The 25,920-nt window shown below is 52.1% G+C and overlaps 1 protein-coding gene across 2 annotated transcripts in view; it reads right to left on the bottom strand.

Moving 5' to 3' along the window:
• LOC144782523 (uncharacterized) overlaps window positions 1–25,185 on the bottom strand; it is a 42,856-nt gene extending 17,671 nt beyond the window's left edge. Inside the window, exons 1-3 of one of the 2 annotated variants that reach the window (XM_078661930.1) lie at window positions 25,024–25,185; window positions 12,344–12,470; window positions 706–816 (exon numbers count right to left, since the gene is read on the bottom strand). In XM_078661930.1, the coding sequence (XP_078518056.1) occupies window positions 706–816; window positions 12,344–12,470; window positions 25,024–25,038 (253 nt within the window). In that variant the 5' untranslated portion in view covers window positions 25,039–25,185. The remainder of the gene's footprint in view (window positions 1–705; window positions 817–12,343; window positions 12,471–25,023) is intronic. The other variant, XM_078661931.1, reaches the window with a different exon arrangement.
• Window positions 25,186–25,920: the final 735 nt, after the last annotated feature.

Below are 25,920 nucleotides of genomic sequence, written 5' to 3'. Positions count from 1 at the left end.
CAAAGGCTCTACTCCTGGTGGGCCCACTCAGCCTTTCATCCTTCTGAGGTTGATACAATGAGTACCTTTGAGTTGGGTAACAATAAACATCTGTAATTCAGCGCCAAGAAGCTCCCGCGCGAACGTGCACTTTACAAATATGCATGTTATGTTATGTGATAAAAACATAATAAAATATAGGTGACGAGTGCTTTAACTGTATAGACTTCGAATTAAAAATGTTTATGTCTCTTGTGTCCAGGTGGCAGTGCAGGGACAGCACCCCTGCGCCACACCCAAGCTACCAGTCAGGCTTAGCAGATTCAGAATCCCCAGGCTTGAGAATGACCCCCCCCCAACATTCCTGAAGATGCTGGGGAGAGACCCCAGCAAGTTCAGGCTGAAGAGGAAGGCTGCCCCGCGGGCTCGAGCCCCTCCCATGGGATCACTTTTGTTATATTTCAAGGTAGGATTCTTTCATGTCACGAACAGTGATTTTGTGTCAGTCGGCTGCACGTGTCGGCCTGAAGTCTCGCTTTCCTCGTCAGCCCAGTGGATGGCGCCACGCGTGCAGCCGTCCACAGCTGACATTTAACTCGCTGTGCTACTGGGGTATTTAATGATGCCAATTAGGAGTTTGTTTTGTCATGGAAGGGTGGCCGGAAGGACGGATGGCGTCAGACGAAGCGCCATGGATAGGTCACAGTTAAGTCATGTCCCACTCACCTGGTGGCTGATTTATCCTGTGCTTGCTCCCAAAGTCCTGGTTCTCCATGTGGCACACCTCATCTCTGTCGTTTGCTCTTAATGAAGAGACGGTGGTGGCAATGAGAGGACCTGTTACCAAAAGTAAACAAAGAAATTTATGCTCATAGACTTTGTAAAATTCTGGGAACTATAAAAGTTTTACCACTGGGCAAGGCGTGGATTGACAGAGCTGAACTGAGGCAAACGCCTTTAGAAGACTAGAAGTGTCAATCTGAGGCCGCGTGTCACACCATCAATGACCACCAGGACCTATGCAGCACCTCACTCTAAGGCCCTCTCTTTCACTGAGATAGTATATACAGAGCCAGCGTCCTACAGACGCCTTTAGAAGACTAGAAGTGTCAATCTGAGGCCGCGTGTCACACCATCAATGACCACCAGGACCTATGCAGTACCTCGCTCTAGGGCCCTCTCTTTCACTGAGATAGTATATACAGAGCCAGCGTCCTACAGACGCCTCTAGAAGACTAGAAGTGTCAATCTGAGGCCGCGTGTCACACCATCAATGACCACCAGGACCTGTGCCGTACCTCGCTCAAGGGCCCTCTCTTTCACTGAGATAGTATATACAGAGCCAGCTTCCTACAGACGCCTTTAGAAGACTAGAAGTGTCAATCTGAGGCCGCGTGTCACACCATCAATGACCACCAGGACCCGTGCAGTACCTCGCTCGAGGGCCCTCTCTTTCTCTGAGATAGTATATACAGAGCCAGCGTCCTACAGACGCCTCTAGAAGACTAGAAGTGTCAATCTGAGGCCGCGCGTCACACCATCAATGCCCCCAGGACCTGTGCAGTACCTCGCTCGAGGGCCCTCTCTTTCACTGAGATAGTATATACAGAGCCAGCGTCCTACAGACGCCTCTAGAAGACTAGAAGGGTCAATCTGAGGCCGCGCGTCACACCATCAATGCCCCCAGGACCTGTGCAGTACCTCGCTCGAGGGCCCTCTCTTTCTCTGAGATAGTATATACAGAGCCAGCGTCCTACAGACGCCTTTAGAAGACTAGAAGTGTCAATCTGAGGCCGCGTGTCACACCATCAATGCCCACCAGGACCTGTGATGTACCTCGCTTTAGGGCCCTCTCTTTCACTGAGATAGTATATACAGAGCCAGCGTCCTACAGACGCCTTTAGAAGACTAGAAGTGTCAATCTGAGGCCGCGCGTCACACCATCAATGCCCCCAGGACCTGTGCAGTACCTCGCTCTAGGGACTCTCTTTCACTGAGATAGTATATACAGAGCCAGCGTCCTACAGACGCCTCTAGAAGACTAGAAGTGTCAATCTGAGGCCGCGTCTTACACCATCAATGACCACCAGGACCCGTGCAGTACCTCGCTCGAGGGCCCTCTCTTTCACGGAGATAGTATATACAGAGCCAGCGTCCTACAGATGCCTTTAGAAGACTAGAAGTGTCAATCTGAGGCCGCGCGTCACACCATCAATGCCCCCAGGACCTGTGCAGTACCTCGCTCGAGGGCCCTCTCTTTCTCTGAGATAGTATTACAGAGCCAGCGTCCTACAGACGCCTTTAGAAGACTAGAAGTGTCAATCTGAGGCCGCGTGTCACACCATCAATGACCACCAGGACCCGTGCAGTACCTCGCTCGAGGGCCCTCTCTTTCACTGAGATAGTATATACAGAGCCAGCGTCCTACAGATGCCTTTAGAAGACTAGAAGTGTCAATCTGAGGCCGCGCGTCACACCATCAATGCCCCCAGGACCTGTGCAGTACCTCGCTCGAGGGCCCTCTCTTTCTCTGAGATAGTATATACAGAGCCAGCGTCCTACAGACGCCTTTAGAAGACTAGAAGTGTCAATCTGAGGCCGCGTGTCACACCATCAATGACCACCAGGACCCGTGCAGTACCTCGCTCGAGGGCCCTCTCTTTCTCTGAGATAGTATATACAGAGCCAGCGTCCTACAGACGCCTTTAGGAGACTAGAAGTGTCAATCTGAGGCCGCGCTTCACACCATCAATGACCACCAGGACCCGTGCAGTACCTCGCTCGAGGGCCCTCTCTTTCTCTGAGATAGTATATACAGAGCCAGCGTCCTACAGACGCCTTTAGAAGACTAGAAGTGTCAATCTGAGGCCGCGTGTCACACCATCAATGACCACCAGGACCCGTGCAGTACCTCGCTCGAGGGCCCTCTCTTTCACTGAGATAGTATATACAGAGCCAGCGTCCTACAGACGCCTTTAGAAGACTAGAAGTGTCAATCTGAGGCCGCGTGTCACACCATCAATGACCACCAGGACCTATGCAGTACCTCGCTCTAGGGCCCTCTCTTTCACTGAGATAGTATATACAGAGCCAGCTTCCTACAGACGCCTTTAGAAGACTAGAAGTGTCAATCTGAGGCCGCGTGTCACACCATCAATGACCACCAGGACCCGTGCAGTACCTCGCTCGAGGGCCCTCTCTTTCTCTGAGATAGTATATACAGAGCCAGCGTCCTACAGACGCCTCTAGAAGACTAGAAGTGTCAATCTGAGGCCGCGTGTCACACCATCAATGCCCCCAGGACCTGTGCAGTACCTCGCTCGAGGGCCCTCTCTTTCTCTGAGATAGTATATACAGAGCCAGCGTCCTACAGACGCCTCTAGAAGACTAGAAGTGTCAATCTGAGGCCGCGTGTTACACCATCAATGACCACCAGGACCCGTGCAGTACCTCGCTCGAGGGCCCTCTCTTTCACGGAGATAGTATATACAGAGCCAGCGTCCTACAGACGCCTTTAGGAGACTAGAAGGGTCAATCTGAGGCCGCGCGTCACACCATCAATGACCACCAGGACCTGTGCAGTACCTCGCTCTAGGGACTCTCTTTCACTGAGATAGTATATACAGAGCCAGCGTCCTACAGATGCCTTTAGAAGACTAGAAGTGTCAATCTGAGGCCGCGTGTCACACCATCAATGCCCCCAGGACCTGTGCAGTACCTCGCTCGAGGGCCCTCTCTTTCACGGAGATAGTATATACAGAGCCAGCGTCCTACAGACGCCTCTAGAAGACTAGAAGTGTCAATCTGAGGCCGCGCGTCACACCATCAATGACCACCAGGACCCGTGCAGTACCTCGCTCTAGGGCCCTCTCTTTCACTGAGATAGTATATACAGAGCCAGCGTCCTACAGACGCCTCTAGAAGACTAGAAGTGTCAATCTGAGGCCGCGTGTCACACCATCAATGCCCCCAGGACCTGTGCAGTAACTCGCTCTAGGGACTCTCTTTCACTGAGATAGTATATACAGAGCCAGCGTCCTACAGACGCCTCTAGAAGACTAGAAGTGTCAATCTGAGGCCGCGTCTTACACCATCAATGACCACCAGGACCCGTGCAGTACCTCGCTCTCGGGCCCTCTCTTTCACCGAGATAGTATATACAGAGCCAGCGTCCTACAGACGCCTTTAGAAGACTAGAAGTGTCAATCTGAGGCCGCGCGTCACACCATCAATGCCCCCAGGACCTGTGCAGTACCTCGCTCGAGGGCCCTCTCTTTCTCTGAGATAGTATATACAGAGCCAGCGTCCTACAGACGCCTCTAGAAGACTAGAAGTGTCAATCTGAGGCCGCGCGTCACACCATCAATGCCCCCAGGACCTGTGCAGTACCTCGCTCGAGGGCCCTCTCTTTCTCTGAGATAGTATATACAGAGCCAGCGTCCTACAGACGCCTTTAGGAGACTAGAAGTGTCAATCTGAGGCCGCGTGTCACACCATCAATGACCACCAGGACCCGTGCAGTACCTCGCTCGAGGGCCCTCTCTTTCTCTGAGATAGTATATACAGAGCCAGCGTCCTACCGACGCCTTTAGAAGACTAGATGTGTCAATCTGAGGCCGCGTGTCACACCATCAAAGACCACCAGGACCTGTGATGTACCTCGCTTTAGGGCCCTCTCTTTCACTGAGATAGTATATACAGAGCCAGCGTCCTACAGACGCCTTTAGAAGACTAGAAGTGTCAACCTGAGGCCGCGTGTCACACCATCAATGCCCACCAGGACCCGTGCAGCACCTCGCTCTCGGGCCCTCTCTTTCACTGAGATAGTATATACAGAGCCAGCGTCCTACAGACGCCTTTAGAAGACTAGAAGTGTCAATCTGAGGCCGCGTGTCACACCATCAATGCCCCCAGGACCTGTGCAGTACCTCGCTCGAGGGCCCTCTCTTTCACGGAGATAGTATATACAGAGCCAGCGTCCTACAGACGCCTCTAGAAGACTAGAAGTGTCAATCTGAGGCCGCGCGTCACACCATCAATGACCACCAGGACCCGTGCAGTACCTCGCTCTAGGGCCCTCTCTTTCACTGAGATAGTATATACAGAGCCAGCGTCCTACAGACGCCTCTAGAAGACTAGATGTGTCAATCTGAGGCCGCGTGTCACACCATCAAAGACCACCAGGACCTGTGATGTACCTCGCTTTAGGGCCCTCTCTTTCACTGAGATAGTATATACAGAGCCAGCGTCCTACAGACGCCTTTAGAAGACTAGAAGTGTCAATCTGAGGCCGCGTGTCACACCATCAATGCCCACCAGGACCCGTGCAGCACCTCGCTCTCGGGCCCTCTCTTTCTCTGAGATAGTATATACAGAGCCAGCTTCCTACAGACGCCTCTAGAAGACTAGAAGTGTCAATCTGAGGCCGCGTGTCACACCATCGATGACCACCAGGACCTGTGCCGTACCTCGCTCGAGGGCCCTCTCTTTCTCTGAGATAGTATATACAGAGCCAGCGTCCTACAGACGCCTTTAGGAGACTAGAAGTGTCAATCTGAGGCCGCGCGTCACACCATCAATGACCACCAGGACCTGTGATGTACCTCGCTTTAGGGCCCTCTCTTTCACTGAGATAGTATGTACAGAGCCAGCTTCCTACAGACGCCTCTAGAAGACTAGAAGTGTCAATCTGAGGCCGCGTGTCACACCATCGATGACCACCAGGACCTGTGCCGTACCTCGCTCGAGGGCCCTCTCTTTCTCTGAGATAGTATATACAGAGCCAGCGTCCTACAGACGCCTTTAGGAGACTAGAAGTGTCAATCTGAGGCCGCGCTTCACACCATCAATGACCACCAGGAGCTGTGCAGTACCTCGCTCTCGGGCCCTCTCTTTCACTGAGATAGTATATACAGAGCCAGCGTCCTACAGACGCCTTTAGAAGACTAGAAGTGTCAATCTGAGGCCGCGTGTCACACCATCAATGACCACCAGGACCTGTGTAGTATCTTCCTCTAGGGACCTGGTTCTTGATATTTTGATATTTGATATTTATTAAAATTTGTATAGCGCAACTATCGCTCCGGAAGGAGCATCTTGGCGCTGAGCACAACAGAGACCCAGCAGTGGAGAGAAAGGATCAGATGGCTGCGAGTACCGACGAGTCAGACTGAGAAAAAATCCGGGTCTTCAGGAGTTTCCTAAAAAGGCTTTCTGAGGGGGCATGCCTAAGGTCGGGGGGGAGACAGTTCCATGCTTTGGCTGCCAAAAAGTTCTATGTACTATCTCCTTCCATTTATCCATTATTGGCCCAGAGCAATTAAATGTATCATTGTCTCTGGCCAGTGATGCATGTACTATATGGTGCCAATAATGTGCTCAACAATTTGGCGTACGGATGAGTATCACAGCCTTTACACAGCTAGTAAAGTGCAGAGACACATATAACAGGCTAGTGTTACGGATACATGTCCTGTGGCAAATGAAGTGTATTATTGTTTTGGGGGACTGATGTGCCTTACTGTCTGGGGTCATAGACACATGTGGTGCCTGGGTCCAGTTGTGCATATCTGTTCCAAGCCTGGGGCCAACTGTTGCATATACTGTCTTGGTCACAGAGGGCCCGATTCACAGAACGAACTTAAGACAAAATCCTAAACTTACTACTTTTGGTATTCACAGAATGGATTTACGACTACTAACTTTACGTCCGCACTTGGGCTGGAAATTCCAGCCCGAAGGTGGAGCTTCTGGCTTGGAGGCGGAGCTTGAGGCCCAGAGGCGGAGCTTTCGGCCAGAGGTGGGGATTCCACCATGGCTAAATCCCCACCTTTGAGCCGTAACCTCTGCCTCCAGGCCGGAAGCTCCACCTCCAGGTCGGAATTTCCGGCCAGAGTGCGGCAGTAAAGTTAGTAGTCGTAAATCCATTCTGTGATTACCAATAGTAGTAAGTGCATTCTGTGAATACCAATAGTAGTACATTTAGGATTTTGTCAAGTTAATTCTGTGAATCGGGCCCCCTGACACTGAAGTTCATGCTGTCTGTGGCCCTTAATGCCTATAATCTTTGGAGTCACTGATCCATGTGTTGCATGAGGCCATTGGTACACTGTATACCATTGATCCATATATTGCTAAAGGCTACTGATGCATATACTATCGGAGATTATATCTATTCGTACTGCCTCAGGTGTGCTCTCATGTGGCGACAGTCAAGTAAGTATTAAACACTCAGGGGCAGATTTACAACTTCTGGCGCATCTCTGCAAATCAGCAGGGTTGCGCCAGAACAGTTGTGACACGCCAAACCACCTGTGCGTCACAACTGATGCGCCGCATTTACAATGCGGTGCACCATGGCGCACGGATGGGCAGATCCGTGTCCCATCCCCCGGCAGAAAAGCAGCGAATTGCTTGAGTCACGTCGCAAGTGCGACGCAGCTCCAGCAAGGCTCGGGGTGCCCCTATGCCTAACATGCTGCGTCAATCCTTACACCTGCTTCAAGCAGGCGCAGGGTTTTGACGCAGCATGGCCGTAAAAGTGGCTGAGTGAAATCTTGTAGATTTCACTCAGCCACAGCAGCGCAAATGTGGCGCACAGGGCTTGTAAGTCTGCCCCTCAGTTTATTTGGTAAGTTTTTACAACTTTCACTAATCATGCTTCCAAGTCATTGGAGCTGGAGGTTGTTCAGAGTCAATTTCTGTGATGTCACCGATTATGCATGTTACCATACACGCCTAAGAATGTTCAAAACTTGGGGTCACTAAAGCACTAAAAAGAAAGTTGGCTGGACCTGGACAGGTGAAAACGTCAGAGATCTCCGGTCCGCCCCTGTTAAGAGCGGACGGCTCCTCTAGGTCTTTTGTGTGCTATGCTTTCAGGGACTTTGCTCTTTCTATTCACAGCACAAAAGCCTAACGTCTGGAACCCAGTTCAAAGAATACAGAAAGACTGGATGTTTCTGCATTGCACCAGGTCTTTTTAACATCTTTACAGTAAAGTGTCTTACATTTCCCGGGCCATGACTATCCATCTCTGCGGTGGTTCTCCTCTGGCATAAGGCCACTATCCCCACAGTGGGCAAACATTCAAATTGGAAGAGGTTGGCATATCTATGCTTATGGCTTGCCCGAGGTTACGTTCCTGCAACAATCATTATTGTCCTGAAAACTGCACACTTTGCAAACCATAATTCATTTTCCACTGTTTTCTGCCTCCTTTGCTACCAGTATGAGCTGACAGGTACTCCTTACATCAACTGTGCACAAACAGCACAGTGCCTGTTCACTATGCCAGTCAGCCATGTTGAGGTCAGGCACATGGACAACTCCCACAATGCCCTCTGCAGTCAATCCGCAGACACTTCCTTCGAGCTACAATGAAAGGATTAATCTTTCAATTGCCCTCCCCACCGCTCTTAAAGACTTGTTCTTCTTCCTCGTTTCTTCTTTGGCAAACAACTCTAAAAATGTGTTTGTCACATTTCAAAATAAAAATAAATGTGAAGAATAACAGGAAAAGTTAATAAACTGCGTGTGAAGGAACATCAATTAAAGCATCACATTTATTTGGAAAATACTAAAGATATTGAAATGTAAGACAAGTCCTCTACTCAAGTCCTCTCCTTTCCTTTTTAGGTCGAGCCTAGCGGCAGCGCGCATGCGCTGCTCGCTCTGCGAGACTGCTGTAGCAGAGCATGGGAGAGAAGCCGCTCCCACTCTTCTCCCATATTTTTCATTGGCTTGTGTCATTGTCTTTCATAAATGCTGCCTACTGATTTGTTAATAGGCGTGTTAGTCCCCCCTCAGTATGGGCTTGTCTTCATTTGTAACCTCCCATGGCGACTGGCCCCTTTACTTCAGTTGTTGCACGGACCTATTATTTAGTCTGTAAGCACTATTTACTTTATTGAGTTTCTCTTTTGCAGGCCGGACATGCGCTGCTTCAGCTGAAACTGCTTGTATTTTTTAAGCAGCACGGCCGCCCCCGTAACTCTGGTGCCTGCTTTCAACCACTTTAACCCGGCATTATCTTGTGTCTGTTTCAATCCGTCAGGTAAAATGGATTTAGAAATTATAAGGGAATTAAGTCATGTGAATTCCAGGTAGCACATACTGTGCTACTGGGATAAAGCTGACAACAGCACATCTGTGTTACATAACATCTGCACTAAAGCCACCTGACAGGTTGTTTTCATAAGCCTGTTTTATTAATAACAACAACAACACCACCACCAATACCACCACCACTAATACCACCACCACCACCAATGCCGCCAATACTACCACCACCAATACCATCACCACCACCAATGGCACCACCAACACCAACACCATCAATACCACCACCAAGACCACCACCTCCACCAATAACACCAGCAATACCACCACCACCGCCAATACCACCACCAACACCATCAACACCAGCAATACCACCACCACCACCAATACTACCACCTCCACCAATAATCTGTGTGTGAGGAAGTTTCACCTATTTGTCCTGTTTCAGTATATTAAAGGTAGAACACATGTGAGTGTTCACCATATCCGTTTGGATGCAGAGAAAACACGGATGTCCTGGCGTGGCTGGTTCCCTCGATGGTCTCCATCTCACGAATAGGTGAAACTTCCTCACACACAGATTATTGGGATACTGTATTGAATAACATGTGCATTCTACTGGCGTTTTGTGCTGTTTAGAACTTACTTCAGATACTCACAAGACTTTGGACTTGCGCACTTTGACCCAGATCGATTTCTGCCAGGTTGGAAGTATCACCGGCATTCCGATCACGCAACATTACGACTCTACATCTCTGGCGTCTTACTTCTTATCACCTTGGATTCAACTGTAGATTTTAACTTGTGCCCAACCGGGTTGGAATTATCACCGGCATAGGGACATTACAGCCTTTTGACAACTTCCCTAAGCCCACAAGAGTTGTGGGATTATCTCTCATCGACGAAACACGTGTCGGCTGGTTGCATTTTCCATCAGAATAAAGAAACTACGACATCACCTAAGAATTCTGTACAAATTGCTTCAAAGGATATTTGTATTTCCTATTGAATTTATGTATGTGTGCACAGGATTTAGCTATATTTGTTAGTTGTAGGGTTTCCCTACACACATTAAGGGGTTACAAGGGTCTCCTCTTCCTAGGTAGCACCATACGCACTATTACGACCCACATATACTGACGTAAATTTGCGGTGCGCCATTACTTCCTGTATACAAAAACCCTTAACCTCCAGTTTTACCACCAATACCACCATCACCACTACCACCACCAATACCACCACCACTAATAACACCACCAATACCACCACCACCAATACTACCACCACCAATGCCACCACCATCAATGACCGCCACCTCCACCACGAATACCACCATCACCAATACCACCAAGACCACCACCATACCAATGCCACCACCAATACCAACACCACCACCAACACCAATATCAATACCACCACCACCAATATCACAACCACCAACATCACCAATAGCACCAATAGCACCAATACCAACACCACCAATAACACCACCACCACCACCACTACCACTACCAATATAATCTCCACCACCAATATCCCCATCACCAATACCACCACCATCAATACCACTACCAATACCACCACCACCAATACCATCACCAATACCAATACCACCACAATCAATACCACTAATACCACCACCACCACCACTAATACCAATACCAATACTACAATTATTACCACCACCACCACCACCAATACCACCAACCCCAATACCACCACCACTAATACCACCACCAAAAATACCACCACTAATACCACCACCACCACCACCACCACCACCAACACCACCACCATCAGTACCAATACCACCACCATCAGTACCAATACCACCACCAATACCACCACCACCAATAGCACCACCAGCAATACCACAAACCAATACCAGTACCACCACGACCAATACCAATATTACCACTAATACCGCCACCTCCAATACCAATATCACCACCACCAATGCCACCAAAGCCACCACCACCACCAATACCAGCACCACCCATACCACCAATACCACCACCACCACCAATACCACCGCCACCACCAATACCAATACCACCACCACCAATACCACCACCACCAATACCACCGCCACCACCAATACCACCACACCAATATCACCACCTCAGCGCCTCTCGCTCACTAGTAATATGAGGGGCTGTGTACGAGGCCAGAGCTGCAGCTGACACCATCCATCCCTCCCTCCATGCCTGCCATAGAGCACAGCCCGTCCTGCACCAGGAGTTGAAGCCAGGGCCCTACTATAGCTGGAGTGTTTTTATTAGCCTAAAGATAGCAATGACATAACGCAATGCCACACTGCACACTCAAATCACGGAGAGGGCAGGAAATTGCACCTCCTCCCGCTCTTCCTCCTGAGTTGTGACAGTGTAATCACAGAGCGAAAGATGTTGGAGCGCCTTGTTAGTGTTTATAGCTCGGATTATATGTAACATTCACTTCATACTTTGTGTCTGTGCAATTTACAACACTTACACATCTTGACTGCACTATTCATCACTACTTTAAAGTGTTTTTTGGCGTCGTTACCGAGACTCGAACCCAGATCCCCAGGTCCGAAGTCGAGCGCCTAAAGACGTCGCAGACCGGTCTCTTCCTCTGATATTCTAAACTATTTTAACTTACGAAGAGATGTGTCAGCATATTGGACACGTGATAATCCTTTGTATATGTTGCACGACAAATTCTCCAATCCATTGAGCGTTTTCTCACACCCTTCACACTACAATAGCTGGGTGATATTTGGGTGGAAGACTAGTCTGTATTTCATACTTTACACCGTAGAGCTTTCTGTCTGGTCCATAGGACAGTTACCACCAGACGCGTCCATAGATTCACTGCTCCTTTATCCTATATATCCCCAGACATCAAGTCGCGGAGCTGTACGAACCTCTGGACTCCGCTCTGCTCTTACACATCCCACTTCTAACCCTCCACATAACCCACCCACCCTGTAAAGTTGGGCTCTAGATCCATATGCACACATTTACGTCAATAGGGTTCGGAGAATGAATTTGTAAGATGAAACAAAATCGATACAACTTCAATATGATTTGGAGAATTCATTTGTAAGATCAAAACAATATCGATACAACTACAATATGGTTTTAGCACAGAGAGGAGGCTTGCCGTAAGGTGCTCTTTGTGAATGTACTCACTGGCTCATTTTGGGGGTTCCGCGACAGCAGAAGATCAAAAACACAGCCTGGTCTCCTGAAACAGAAATCTAACCACCTACCCTCCTAGAGTTCAAACCCTGAGATACAAGTCAATGGAGTATCCTTACCAAGTGAGATCAAGGCCTTGTGGATTTCCTTCATCACGTTCCTGCACAGTTCCTTCTGCCAGTCCTGCAGAAGCTTCCACTCCTCTTCGGAGAAGCAGGCGGACGCATCGTGGAAGGCAGCTGGAACCTGCCAGAGAAAATGGTCAACATAAAGACAATGGTGTCTTTTTATACAGGTTCCACAATACTGCTATATACATTAACTGGCAGAGAGTTAACCACAATTGGTATTTTTTTCTTTTTTAAGGAAAGTGTAATACAGGCTAATATGAAGATAAGAAAAGACATGTTCCCTAAACTGTCAATGTGATCCTGTGAAGCACTTTACTAAGCCTTCTTCTGCCATCAAGTAACAACACCATGGCGACCAAACGGAAGGATTAATTTGCAATATGAGGTCCTTACCCAGTTTGAAAGTTTCGGAATGCCAGTCATGCGGTCTGGCTTGGGTGACCACATCGCAGACCCATGCCGAGAAATCGGTAATCAATATTCCACTGGATACTTCAGAGGATATGTATTTAAGGTATTTTCAGTGCAATGAGGTATTCCTAAGAGGCACTTAGGGGCATATTACCAACAACTAGCGATATTTATCGCTAAATAGGCTTAGCGATATTAGCAACGTTTATCTCTAAAGCAATAAAATATCCGGCGATAGCGCCGAAATGCGTGAATATTGCTGGAAATCCAGCGATATTCAAGCCTTAACGCCAATAGGGTCTTAACCTAAATATCCACCTCCCATTGGATATACAGGTTAAGAACTGGTCTGAGCAGGCGTTAGGTTTTGGCGATATTCGTGCTTAGAGCAAAGTTTTTTATCGCCTCGCCTGCGTTGATAATAGGCGATAGCGATGTTAGCGACTGCTTTCAGTCGCTAACAGGTTGGGTACACCCACTTTGCATGTCATTAGCGATAAATATCGCTGACATGCAAAGCGGGTCCCAAACCTGTCGCTATCGCCTACAAGCTGTCGCTACCTGCTGTTAGCGACAGCTTGCTAATAGGGCGATAGAATTATTGCCGCTTTTCGGCCGAAAACGGCCGGAAAAGCGGCGATAATCTCATATTGCCCACCTTGCTAATATGCCCCACAATGTGGGGCATCTTTCAAAATATGACAATTACCTACATCATAGCGCAGCCGGGAATGCACCAGGCCCAGATGGGGTACCGTTGACAACTTGTAAAGCAGCCAGGGACCTTTAAGGGCCCCATTCTGACACAGGTGTTTTGTTTAACGCGGCTGTGGGGTGTACGATTCCTCCCTCCTGATCTGTCTCAATAATTGTACCCATATTCAAGAAGGGCGATAAATCCAATCCCAAATGCTATCGCATCATATCCCTCCTCGACTCATCAGTGAAATTGATGAGTAAGATATTACTAATCAGATTACAGAAACGGGCACAGGATAACTTTATCTTATCAGAAGCATAGTTTGGATTTAGGAAGGGTCTGGGGACGGTCAAGCAATGTGTGAACCTGGAGTTGCTGATCGGAAAGTATACTAGGGGTAAGCCAGGATCCCATTGCCTTTGCTTTGCTGATTTACGTAGTACATTTGACCTGGTGACCATTCTATTCTCTGTCAACTGTTCTTGGTGCCCCGGAGGAGGTCATTTGCTTCCTCCCACACCTGGATGGAACTTATCATCTAAGGTTGGATGTGGCTCTTATGGTGAATGTCCCCCCCCCTTTTAGAGTAGGGAGGAGAGTTAGACAGGGCTGTGTACTGGCTCCCCTTTTGTTTTCGCTCTTTTTTTAATGGGGTCGATGGTGCTCCGCTGGCTGATGTGCCTAGCGTCGCCTGACGCCCCATTCCTGTGTTATTACACACCAATGCTGTTTTATTACCTAGGACACCCAATGGCCTGCAGAAGCTGATGAATGCATTTGTGGACTTTAGTCCAAGAAAATGGTGATTAACAAAACCAAAACCTATACAATGGAATGAAGGAAAAAAGCACAAAAATGCAGACACTTCCTGTTGGAAATGGGATCCCCGGCTGGCCAGGGCTTTCGCCAAAGTCAGTCAGAGACCACCACCCCCAAGTCAGGGCAAGGGAGTTACACGCCAAGATAACCCCTACTCACCCTCTAGGTAACGTGGCGCGAGCAGCAAGGCTAAACTTGGAGGCGATGTAGGCTAAGTATTTGCGCACGCACCCCAGCAACAACAACCAAAGGCCCACCACAAAGGAAACTCCACACAAGGTTATATAAAAATAGCCTTTGTATTACACCAAAACACATTAGATAAAACACACACTTTACAATGTGCCAGAGGCACGGGCAGAATTTACAAGGGATTATTTACAAGACAGGGCCACCTGGACCACTGTCAGGAATCAGAAGTAGCACTTTCAGAAATAGCACTTAGAACATAGAATGTAGCACAAAATAGCACACCACCAGTAATCACTGGTAACAGGACCTCACTAGCACCACCTGTACTAGGGAGAAAACAACCACCTATGTATCACAATACCTGTAGGGGTGTAAGAACATACACATGATGCAATGCATAACATTCATTCAGAGGTGTAAAGGCACATGACGCATAAACAATACATTCAGAGGTGCATAGAAAGTACAATTGCGCCAAACTCACGTAAGTCACCACCTGTGACTGTCCCTAGGCCAACTGGCCTCTCTAGGGCTAGGACGCCCTGTGTCCAGTGTCCAGGGGCCTAAACGTAGCAGTTGCCCACAAAGTGCTGGGCAACTGGTGCAATTGAGGATGAGCCAATCGTGGGAGCCTCACAGGCTCTGGAATCAAAATGCCCCTTTGAGCCTCGCTGGGCTCTTCACGCTACCAAATGCCTCCTCTGAGCCTCTCTGGGCTCTGAAACACAATGTGGGCACTCAGGAGCCTCTCTGCGCTCGAATTATGCCAAATTGCGCCCGAGCCTCGCAGGCTCTAAAGAACAAGGCAGCCCGTCGTTGGAGTCCCCCCTCTGGGGGCTCGAGATCACTAACAGGCCCCGGGAGCCTCTCAGGGCTCTCCCACAATGGCGGCACTCACGTTGGAGCCTTGACGGGCTCGAGATACCCACAATGCCCCCAGGTAGGTTCCTGCAACCCGGATGGCACAGGGGGGAGGGGCGGGCACCGGCAATGTGCCCCGACGCCCTCCTCCCTTCGTCTGTACCGACGGAGTCCCCCCAGGCCCGGCTCCACTTACCGGGCGACTTCTTCCTGGAGTGCTGGACTCTTCTCCCACACCGGGGAGCTCCACTCTGGTCCCGGTCGTGCTGCGGCGGCTCTTGGGCTGGGAAGGCAGGCGCCGCTCTCCCTCCTCACTCACCGGATCCCGGGGTCGGCTCCCGGCAGCTTCCGGCTTCCTCTGTCCTCTCGGCTGCGGTGGGCGGGACTTCCGGTCGGCCGCGCACCGATTGGCCGGCCGGACAACCACTTCCGGGTCGTCGCGGGCAGCGCGGCGGCCCGGCTCAGGCACTGCAGGCGGGGGATGAATTTACCGAGGGGTCGGCACCCTCGAGGAAAATGCGCAAAACGGGCGGCAAGGTCCCTGGCAGGGTGGGCACCTGCCAGGCGACAATACCCTCAAAAATAAGCGAGGTGGCACTCGCTTGGGGCGGACAATGCCGGGTGGGCACCGGCCTCCGCAGACAAAGCGCTCCCAGCGCTAGAGGCAATTTACAGCGCTCCCTGCGCTAGGCAGACCATCACAGCGCTCCAAGCGCTATAAACAGGATAAAGCGCTCCCAGGCGCCCTCAGCAAGCAGGGCAGAGTCCCAGCAGTCCTTGGGCAGGCAGGGGGGGCAAGGCTGGGCCCAGAGCCAGCTCACTGGGTCTCCAGGCAGGGAGACACCCCAAGTGGCGGTCCTCTGGCCCAGCAGCAGCAACAGCCCCCTCAGGATCCTGGAAAAGAGAACAACTTCTGTGGGGACACAGCCCCATTTTTATACAGTGCATTCCTTTGTTCAAGGGTGCAGAGTGGGGGCGGAACCAGTCGCAGCTGGTTCTTGAGTACTCTGTTTACCTCAACCACCCTCTCTATTCACTGGCAGGGCTTGGGTCATTAGACACACCACAGGGGGGCGGAGCCAGCATTGTGTGGGGAAAACCCAGCCCATCCAGGACACAGGTACACTCCTCCCACACATCACTCATGCTAATCTCCCACTCACCACCGGGCAGACCCATCCAGACTTCCTGGAGCCTGGCATGCCAGCCAGCTCCAGCCAATCACACGCCAGCACCCTCACAGCACACGTACAGCCATGTCTAGAAATGGCGCTTCGCTACTAGACACATACATGCTGCATACACCGTTGCGCAGCATTCACTCACACGAGTTCACACATACCAGACTCAAGCCTGTACACCCCACGCATCAGGAACTACCAGGGACACATACATTCCCCATGCATTCCTATGGGCGGGCAGGCCTAGCTCAGCACATGCACTCAGAGTGCGCACGCACTTTCCACTGGGACACAGTGAAAGTGCGCAGAATCCCTAAAATCACCATTGCCAGGTCACCATTTCTAGCAAAAAGTCTAGGGGTGAACCTGCCCTAAGGGCCAAAGTCCAACATAACCCCCTTCCAGCCAAAACGCAGGGGAGACCAATCACCACCGTGATGGACTTCCCTGCTTGGGGCGATAGAACACGGACGCGGGCCCGCAACTGCAGGGACACCCTCCTGTTCTATGCCACGGTGAACCCATGGGATTCCTTCTAAACACACTGTCTGGACCAACTGGGCTACCCCACTGGTACTCCCAAGTTGTCCGCGGCCAGGACCAGGCCCTGGGCCACCCAGGTGCCACTGGTCCATGCCAATTCGCAGAGCGGGGGGTAGTAACCCCTGGCACATAGGAGCCATTTTCCACTCTTCCTGTCTGCAAGACAGGACTAGACTGCCACTGGTACTCCAGCCTAGGGCCTACAACCTCAGGCGGACCAGGAGTCTCGGGGAAGGCTCTCCTCCCCCTACCTCTTCTCCTAGGGTTCCTCCTCCCTCTGCGAGGGGTACCCCTAGAACGCCATTCCAACCCAGGACTTATCCACTCAGGTTGCACCGGGGTCAGAGGTGGGCTCTCCCACCCTCTGCACCCCCTTCCAGAGGTCTGCCCTCTCCCACCTGGAGAGGTTCCTCTGGAAGAAGAACCGGTCAGGACACTGGTTACAGTCGTCCTACCCTTCAGGTCAGGCTGATCCTGAACCTGGCCTTCCAACCTCTGGTCTAAAACCTTCGGTGGAACAATTGCCTGGCACTCCAGGACTCCTGGGGACTCACACACAATCCCCCTGAGGCTGACACATGGCCCATGTGTCGTGTGACTGTCTGTCTGGCGCAGATCTCCCGCTCCCTGTCCACCTGACAGTGCGCGAAGATCCCCCAGACCAGAAGTGGTGTCACCATGGTCACTACACGGGAACCTAGCCCAACTGGGTAGTCCCTGACCCACTGGTCCAGCCACTGGGGAACTCCCCCAATCACTCCTCACTCTGGACTCCTGTACCCTCCCTATCGGAGCGGTACTGCCAGACTCTAGAACCACAGGAGCTCTGGTTACAGACGCTCCAGGTCCTCTACTCACTAGGAGATCCTCCTCAAATGGGCTAACAGGACAGCCTAGGTCCCCAACCTGGTGTTCCCTCAAGAAACCACCCAGGTTCTGAGACAGGGCTTCGGGCCTCTGGGGGCTCTCAGCCACCCACTGACTCCTGCTCCACTGAGCCAGGCAGTCAGCCCCTACACCCTTCTCACTAACCAGGGACCTAGCTGGGCTACACTGAGCCTCTTCCACCACGCTGGGCTGGAAGATCCCTGACCCACTACTTTTGGAGTCACTCACCAATGACTCTACAGAACCTCTGGTCCTTTCCCAGCGGTCTGCTTCCTCTGCCAGCTCACATGGTTCAGACAATCCACACCCTAACAGGTGTTGGCGCAACCCTGGTGAACAACAACTGAGCAACTGCTCTCTGAGAAGCATATCGAACAATAGGTCCCAATCACATTTCGTGGGCTCCCGTACCCAATCACACAGGGCTTCACAACAGTCATCCTCAAAGTCTTCCCAAGACTGATGAGACGGTTTCCTAAGGTTCCTAAACCTCAACCTATTCTCCTCCTCTGGGGAAACAGGAACCATACTCTGGGAACTGGGACTTTCTAGACTGAGATTTAAATAGCTGCCACCACTGGACCCAACCCTCCCTGGGGGATCCAGACACTCAACACTGCGCGCAGGGGATAGTCTACCCTCCAGAGCTACTTTGCCTCTGGTGGCGGCCCTCTCAGCCTCCTCTATCCTGTCCTGCGCTAAGACCCTCTCGGTCTCCAGCTGTTGCTTCTTAACCTCCAGCTGTTGCTTTCTAATGCCCAGCTGTGCCATAGCCTGGGCATGCTCCAACCTGAGCCTCTCTAAAGCCAGCTGGTGCTCCCTTTCTCTCCTCCTATCTTCCAGCTCCTCTGGGGACAGGGAAAGGGATGAGGCGCTGCCTCCTAAACTGGACCCAGCAAGGGACTCCCTATCTATGGGGTCCTCACTATCTGCTGGCGTCCCTGTGCTATCATCTTCTTCCTCCTCAGACTCTTCAGGGTTCCCCTCTGACCCACCACCCTCATGGTGTGAGACCCGGGCCCTCTCCGCACTGTGCTCACGCTCCCAGTCATCCTTCTGCCATTGGATCAGGTTACCCCTAAGTTGGGACTGGGTGTCTGACTCATTCACTGCAATGTCTCTCTCTTCGCAAAACTCTCTCAGTTCATGCAAAAACAGACCCCAGACATTAAAAGCAGACTCCATCTTGGCAAGATGCTCACAGACACGTGCAACACAGGGGACTGAACAATCTGAAGTAAGAGGACACAATTCCAAAACTTCAACAATCTCCTTATCAAAGAGAACTCATACTCATGCGTCCAGGAAAACACACCATTCATCCACACACACCCTCCCCTCGGATCGGTAAGGCAGTTTCTACCACCCCTGACTTCTCAACCTGACCAAAAGCGACACAGGTACCAAACTCTGGAAGCAGGGCGGGGGACAAATGTACTGAACACAATCAAATGACACTCTTCAGGAGAAGAAACAATGGAATTTCAAAAACAATACAATCCCCAAAAATGTGGTCATCTAAATGCAGAGTTTTGTGGTATGGCCAGTTACTACTAAGGTACAACGCAAACACAAATCCTTATCCCGCCGCTTGCCGCCAATGTTGGAAATGGGATCCCCGGCTGGCCAGGGCTTTCGCCAAAGTCAGTCAGAGACCACCACCCCCAAGTCAGGGCAAGGGAGTTACACGCCAAGATAACCCCTACTCACCCTCTAGGTAACGTGGCGCGAGCAGCAAGGCTAAACTTGGAGGCGATGTAGGCTAAGTATTTGCGCACGCACCCCAGCAACAACAACCAAAGGCCCACCACAAAGGAAACTCCACACAAGGTTATATAAAAATAGCCTTTGTATTACACCAAAACACATTAGATAAAACACACACTTTACAATGTGCCAGAGGCACGGGCAGAATTTACAAGGGATTATTTACAAGACAGGGCCACCTGGACCACTGTCAGGAATCAGAAGTAGCACTTTCAGAAATAGCACTTAGAACATAGAATGTAGCACAAAATAGCACACCACCAGTAATCACTGGTAACAGGACCTCACTAGCACCACCTGTACTAGGGAGAAAACAACCACCTATGTATCACAATACCTGTAGGGGTGTAAGAACATACACATGATGCAATGCATAACATTCATTCAGAGGTGTAAAGGCACATGACGCATAAACAATACATTCAGAGGTGCATAGAAAGTACAATTGCGCCAAACTCACGTAAGTCACCACCTGTGACTGTCCCTAGGCCAACTGGCCTCTCTAGGGCTAGGACGCCCTGTGTCCAGTGTCCAGGGGCCTAAACGTAGCAGTTGCCCACAAAGTGCTGGGCAACTGGTGCAATTGAGGATGAGCCAATCGTGGGAGCCTCACAGGCTCTGGAATCAAAATGCCCCTTTGAGCCTCGCTGGGCTCTTCACGCTACCAAATGCCTCCTCTGAGCCTCTCTGGGCTCTGAAACACAATGTGGGCACTCAGGAGCCTCTCTGCGCTCGAATTATGCCAAATTGCGCCCGAGCCTCGCAGGCTCTAAAGAACAAGGCAGCCCGTCGTTGGAGTCCCCCCTCTGGGGGCTCGAGATCACTAACAGGCCCCGGGAGCCTCTCAGGGCTCTCCCACAATGGCGGCACTCACGTTGGAGCCTTGACGGGCTCGAGATACCCACAATGCCCCCAGGTAGGTTCCTGCAACCCGGATGGCACAGGGGGGAGGGGCGGGCACCGGCAATGTGCCCCGACGCCCTCCTCCCTTCGTCTGTACCGACGGAGTCCCCCCAGGCCCGGCTCCACTTACCGGGCGACTTCTTCCTGGAGTGCTGGACTCTTCTCCCACACCGGGGAGCTCCACTCTGGTCCCGGTCGTGCTGCGGCGGCTCTTGGGCTGGGAAGGCAGGCGCCGCTCTCCCTCCTCACTCACCGGATCCCGGGGTCGGCTCCCGGCAGCTTCCGGCTTCCTCTGTCCTCTCGGCTGCGGTGGGCGGGACTTCCGGTCGGCCGCGCACCGATTGGCCGGCTGGACAACCACTTCCGGGTCGTCGCGGGCAGCGCGGCGGCCCGGCTCAGGCACTGCAGGCGGGGGATGAATTTACCGAGGGGTCGGCACCCTCGAGGAAAATGCGCAAAACGGGCGGCAAGGTCCCTGGCAGGGTGGGCACCTGCCAGGCGACAATACCCTCAAAAATAAGCGAGGTGGCACTCGCTTGGGGCGGACAATGCCGGGTGGGCACCGGCCTCCGCAGACAAAGCGCTCCCAGCGCTAGAGGCAATTTACAGCGCTCCCTGCGCTAGGCAGACCATCACAGCGCTCCAAGCGCTATAAACAGGATAAAGCGCTCCCAGGCGCCCTCAGCAAGCAGGGCAGAGTCCCAGCAGTCCTTGGGCAGGCAGGGGGGGCAAGGCTGGGCCCAGAGCCAGCTCACTGGGTCTCCAGGCAGGGAGACACCCCAAGTGGCGGTCCTCTGGCCCAGCAGCAGCAACAGCCCCCTCAGGATCCTGGAAAAGAGAACAACTTCTGTGGGGACACAGCCCCATTTTTATACAGTGCATTCCTTTGTTCAAGGGTGCAGAGTGGGGGCGGAACCAGTCGCAGCTGGTTCTTGAGTACTCTGTTTACCTCAACCACCCTCTCTATTCACTGGCAGGGCTTGGGTCATTAGACACACCACAGGGGGGCGGAGCCAGCATTGTGTGGGGAAAACCCAGCCGATCCAGGACACAGGTACACTCCTCCCACACATCACTCATGCTAATCTCCCACTCACCACCGGGCAGACCCATCCAGACTTCCTGGAGCCTGGCATGCCAGCCAGCTCCAGCCAATCACACGCCAGCACCCTCACAGCACACGTACAGCCATGTCTAGAAATGGCGCTTCGCTACTAGACACATACATGCTGCATACACCGTTGCGCAGCATTCACTCACACGAGTTCACACATACCAGACTCAAGCCTGTACACCCCACGCATCAGGAACTACCAGGGACACATACATTCCCCATGCATTCCTATGGGCGGGCAGGCCTAGCTCAGCACATGCACTCAGAGTGCGCACGCACTTTCCACTGGGACACAGTGAAAGTGCGCAGAATCCCTAAAATCACCATTGCCAGGTCACCATTTCTAGCAAAAAGTCTAGGGGTGAACCTGCCCTAAGGGCCAAAGTCCAACACTTCCTTAGTGGGGATTCCTTCTGCTACCGATTCTCGAGCAACGGAGCCTGGTCCCAGCAGGTCCTAAACGCCAGATCCAAAATGAGCAGAAACTGTCGCAGGATTTTTGTGTTTTACCATAAATTGGGTAGCCGAGCTGTTAAGGAGATGGTTGATATATACAAGGCTAGAGGGGTGTCCACTGCTAATATGTGGGAGGGATAGTGGGGTTATAGTCCTAGTAACCCCCTCCAGGAAGAGGAAAACAATCTTCTAAAACGTCTGTTTTGTCGACCTATTTTGGCTTCATCCCTGATCGCTCATAAAGAGATTGATTTGCAGGATTTGGAGGAACTGGTTTTATTAAAAACCTTCCTTACTACGGCTTTCCATAGGGTCTAAAGAGGAAACAAGTTTTACGCAATCGATTACTTTAAACTGTCTTACTTTGGATAACGTTTCTTATACTCCTTGGCTCTCATACATGAATGCATCTGTTAGCAGCTTATTTAACATGCCTGCCCTGATCAGATTACGAGCAGGTACAGCTCTTTATTTGGTTGCCTTCCCTAATATGAAGGTACGCGCACTGGACATGATGTCCTGTCCCTGTGATGGTCGGTCCAAGCAAAACACTCAACACTTTGGGCCCGATTCACAGAACTAACTTAAGACAAAATCCTAAACTTACTACCATGTTGGTATTCACAGAAGGCACTCACTCATTTTCAGTGCCGGCTCGTGTAGGGCGATCCACCGGGCGGTGGCGTGGGGCGGGGAAGGGGCAGGGTGAGGGGGTGTAAAATACAGGAAACGGACGATTACAGATAAGTAACGTAAATGGGACATCATCAGGGCTGTAAAGAAAAAAACACAAGGAGTCCAGTGATCATTATCCCCTTGAATTACATTGAATCCGGTGGCCACCATCCTTTCGATTAGAGTGGAATCCAGTGGCCACCATCCGTTCGATTGACATGGAATCCAGTGGCCACCATCCTTTGATTGAAGTGGAATCCGGTGGCCACCATCCTTTTGATTGAAGTGGAATCCGGTGGCCACCATCCTTTTGATTGAAGTGGAATCCGGTGGCCACCATCCTTTTGATTGAAGTGGAATCCGGTGGCCACCATCCATTCGATTGACATGGAATCCGGGGCCACCATCCCTTTGATTGTTGTGGTATCCGGTGGCCACTGTGTCTTTAAATTACTTGGATTATGAGGGTGACCGTCCCCTTGAGTGACACAGAGTCTAGTGGCCTCACCCCTTTGAACAGCTGGGAGTCCAGCGGCCACAACCACAATGACTGACAGGTAGCCCGCTGGCCACCAGCTCTGTGAAGGACATGAAGTGCTGCAGCCCTTGTTACTGTGAATGACAAGGAGCCTGGGGAACATGTCCCTTTGAGTGAGATGGAGTCTGGTAGCCACTGTCCCTCTCAATGAGGGCGAGTACAGTAAAGACCGTCTCTTTTTGGCCACCGTCCCATTGAATGCAACAAAGTTCAGTGGCCACTATCCCTGAGATTGACCAAGAGTCCAGTGGCCTCCTTCACCTTCTTTGACACACAATCAGTGGCCACCGTCCCCTGAGACGCTCCAGCCGCCGCTGCCCGTTGCTCACTGTACAGATGTGGAGCTGTTGTCCTGAGTTGCATCACCACCACACGCAGACGCTCCTCGCTGCTGTGAGGTGTCCACTAGGGCCATCCTGGCCACTCAGTCACCGGGGTGAGGTGGGTCCACCCTGGAGATGCTCACCTTCACAGCCCACCAGAGGCCGTCACACAACAGCTGCATCTCCAAACTGTGGAACCGCAGTCCCACCCGGCCTTACACCATGAGAAGCTGCAAGCCATCCAGATGTTCCTACACGGTGTTGTAAGTCCACCCTGCAGAGGCTCACCTCACAGCCCACCTGAGGCCGCCACACAACAGCTGCGAGCTGCGCCTTCAAACTGTCGAACCGCAGTCCCACCTGGTGACCCGGGACATGCACCATGAGGGCTAGAAGTCATCCAGATGTGCCTACACGGTGAGGTGGGTCCACCCTGCAGAGGCTCACCTTCACAGCCCACCTGAGGCCACCAGGGAACAGCTGCATCTCCAAACTGTCCAACCGCAGCCGTACGCCATGAGAAGCTGCAAGCCATCCAGATGTTCCTACACGGTGTTGTAAGTCCACCCTGCAGAGGCTCACCTCACAGCCCACCAGAGGCCGCCACACAACAGCTGCGTGCTCAAACTGTCCAACCACAGTCCCACCCGGCCGTGCACCATGAGAAGCTGCAAGCCATCCAGATGTGCCTAGAAGCCCACAAGATGCAAGCACAAGGCATGTGACCGAACTGTACTAACAGGTGACCCTACAAGTCCACGATCTATCTGACCAGCTGACCCGCCCACCTCAGCAGGTGACCCCTCAAAGCCACGAGTGACCCTTCACGCCCACCGTACAAGCCCAGCAAGTGATCCTAGAAGCCCACACACGGACTCATACTGGGAGCCCAAGTGCATCCTATGGGGAAGTATCTGCCCCGCCCCCCCCGCCCCCCACATCTGCACCTGCCTCAGGTGAATGAAGACAGCGAAAGACTGAACTCCCGCCCCCCAGAGGCGAAACACCCTCCAATCAACCCCCCCTTTTATGCCTCTCACCTCTCCTATCTCCCCCCCCCCCCCCCCGACCCCTAAACCAGCGAGCACTCACTGAGGAGAAGAGACAGAGGGGGGCAGGACCCCTCATAGACATGGGGGATCCCCACCGCCCCCACAGGTCCTGCTTTGATCCGCACATCTGCCTCTCCCCCGACCCTTCTCCCCACCACACAGAGCGCCCCGAAAACACTTTGATATCATAGAAGCGCTATACAAGCAACACAGACCTGAATGACAGGAAAGGGGGGGGGGCTCACCTCTGGATCCTGCATCCTGCCTCGAGGGGGTGATCCTGGACAGGCTGCTGTCCGGGGGTCTGATTCAAAGATGCAAATTAAAGGGGGGGAGGGGGGCTCAGTCTGTGCCAGAACCGGAGCAGAGGAGCCCCCGAAGCACGAGCAGCGCCAAGATCACGGGTCCGTGCGCTGCGCACATGCGCCGAGAGTCAGACACTTCTCGAGGAGGAACGAGGGAGTGAGATCCCCACACAGAGGGATGAGGGAGTGAGATCCCCACACAGAGGGATGAGGGGGTGAGATCCCCACACAGAGGGATGAGGGAGTGAGATCCCCACACAGAGGGATGAGGGAGTGAGATCCCTACACAGGGGGATGAGGGGGTGAGATCCCTACACAAAGGATGAGGGAGTGAGATCCCCACACAGAGGAACGAGGGAGTGAGATCCCCACACAGAGGGATGAGGGAGTGAGATCCCCACACAGAGGGATGAGGGGGTGAGATCCCCACACAGAGGGATGAGGGAGTGAGATCCCCACACAGAGGGATGAGGGAGTGAGATCCCCACACAGAGGGATGAGGGAGTGAGATCCCTACACAGGGGGATGAGGGGGTGAGATCCCTACACAAAGGATGAGGGAGTGAGATCCCCACACAGAGGAACGAGGGAGTGAGATCCCTACACAGAGGAATGAGTGAGTGAGATCCCCACACAGAGGGATGAGGGAGTGAGATCCCTACACAGGGGGATGAGGGAGTGAGATCCCTACACAGGGGGATGAGGGGGTGAGATCCCTACACAGAGGGATGAGGGAGTGAGATCCCCACACAGAGGGATGAGGGAGTGAGATCCCTACACAGGGGGATGAGGGGGTGAGATCCCCACACAGAGGGATGAGGGAGTGACATCCCTACAC

This window comes from Lissotriton helveticus, chromosome 9, assembly GCF_964261635.1.
Source record: "Lissotriton helveticus chromosome 9, aLisHel1.1, whole genome shotgun sequence".
Taxonomy (NCBI): domain Eukaryota; kingdom Metazoa; phylum Chordata; class Amphibia; order Caudata; family Salamandridae; genus Lissotriton; species Lissotriton helveticus.
The sequence above is the reverse complement of the archived record's forward strand: the minus strand, read 5'-3'. Positions and strand labels throughout refer to the sequence as shown.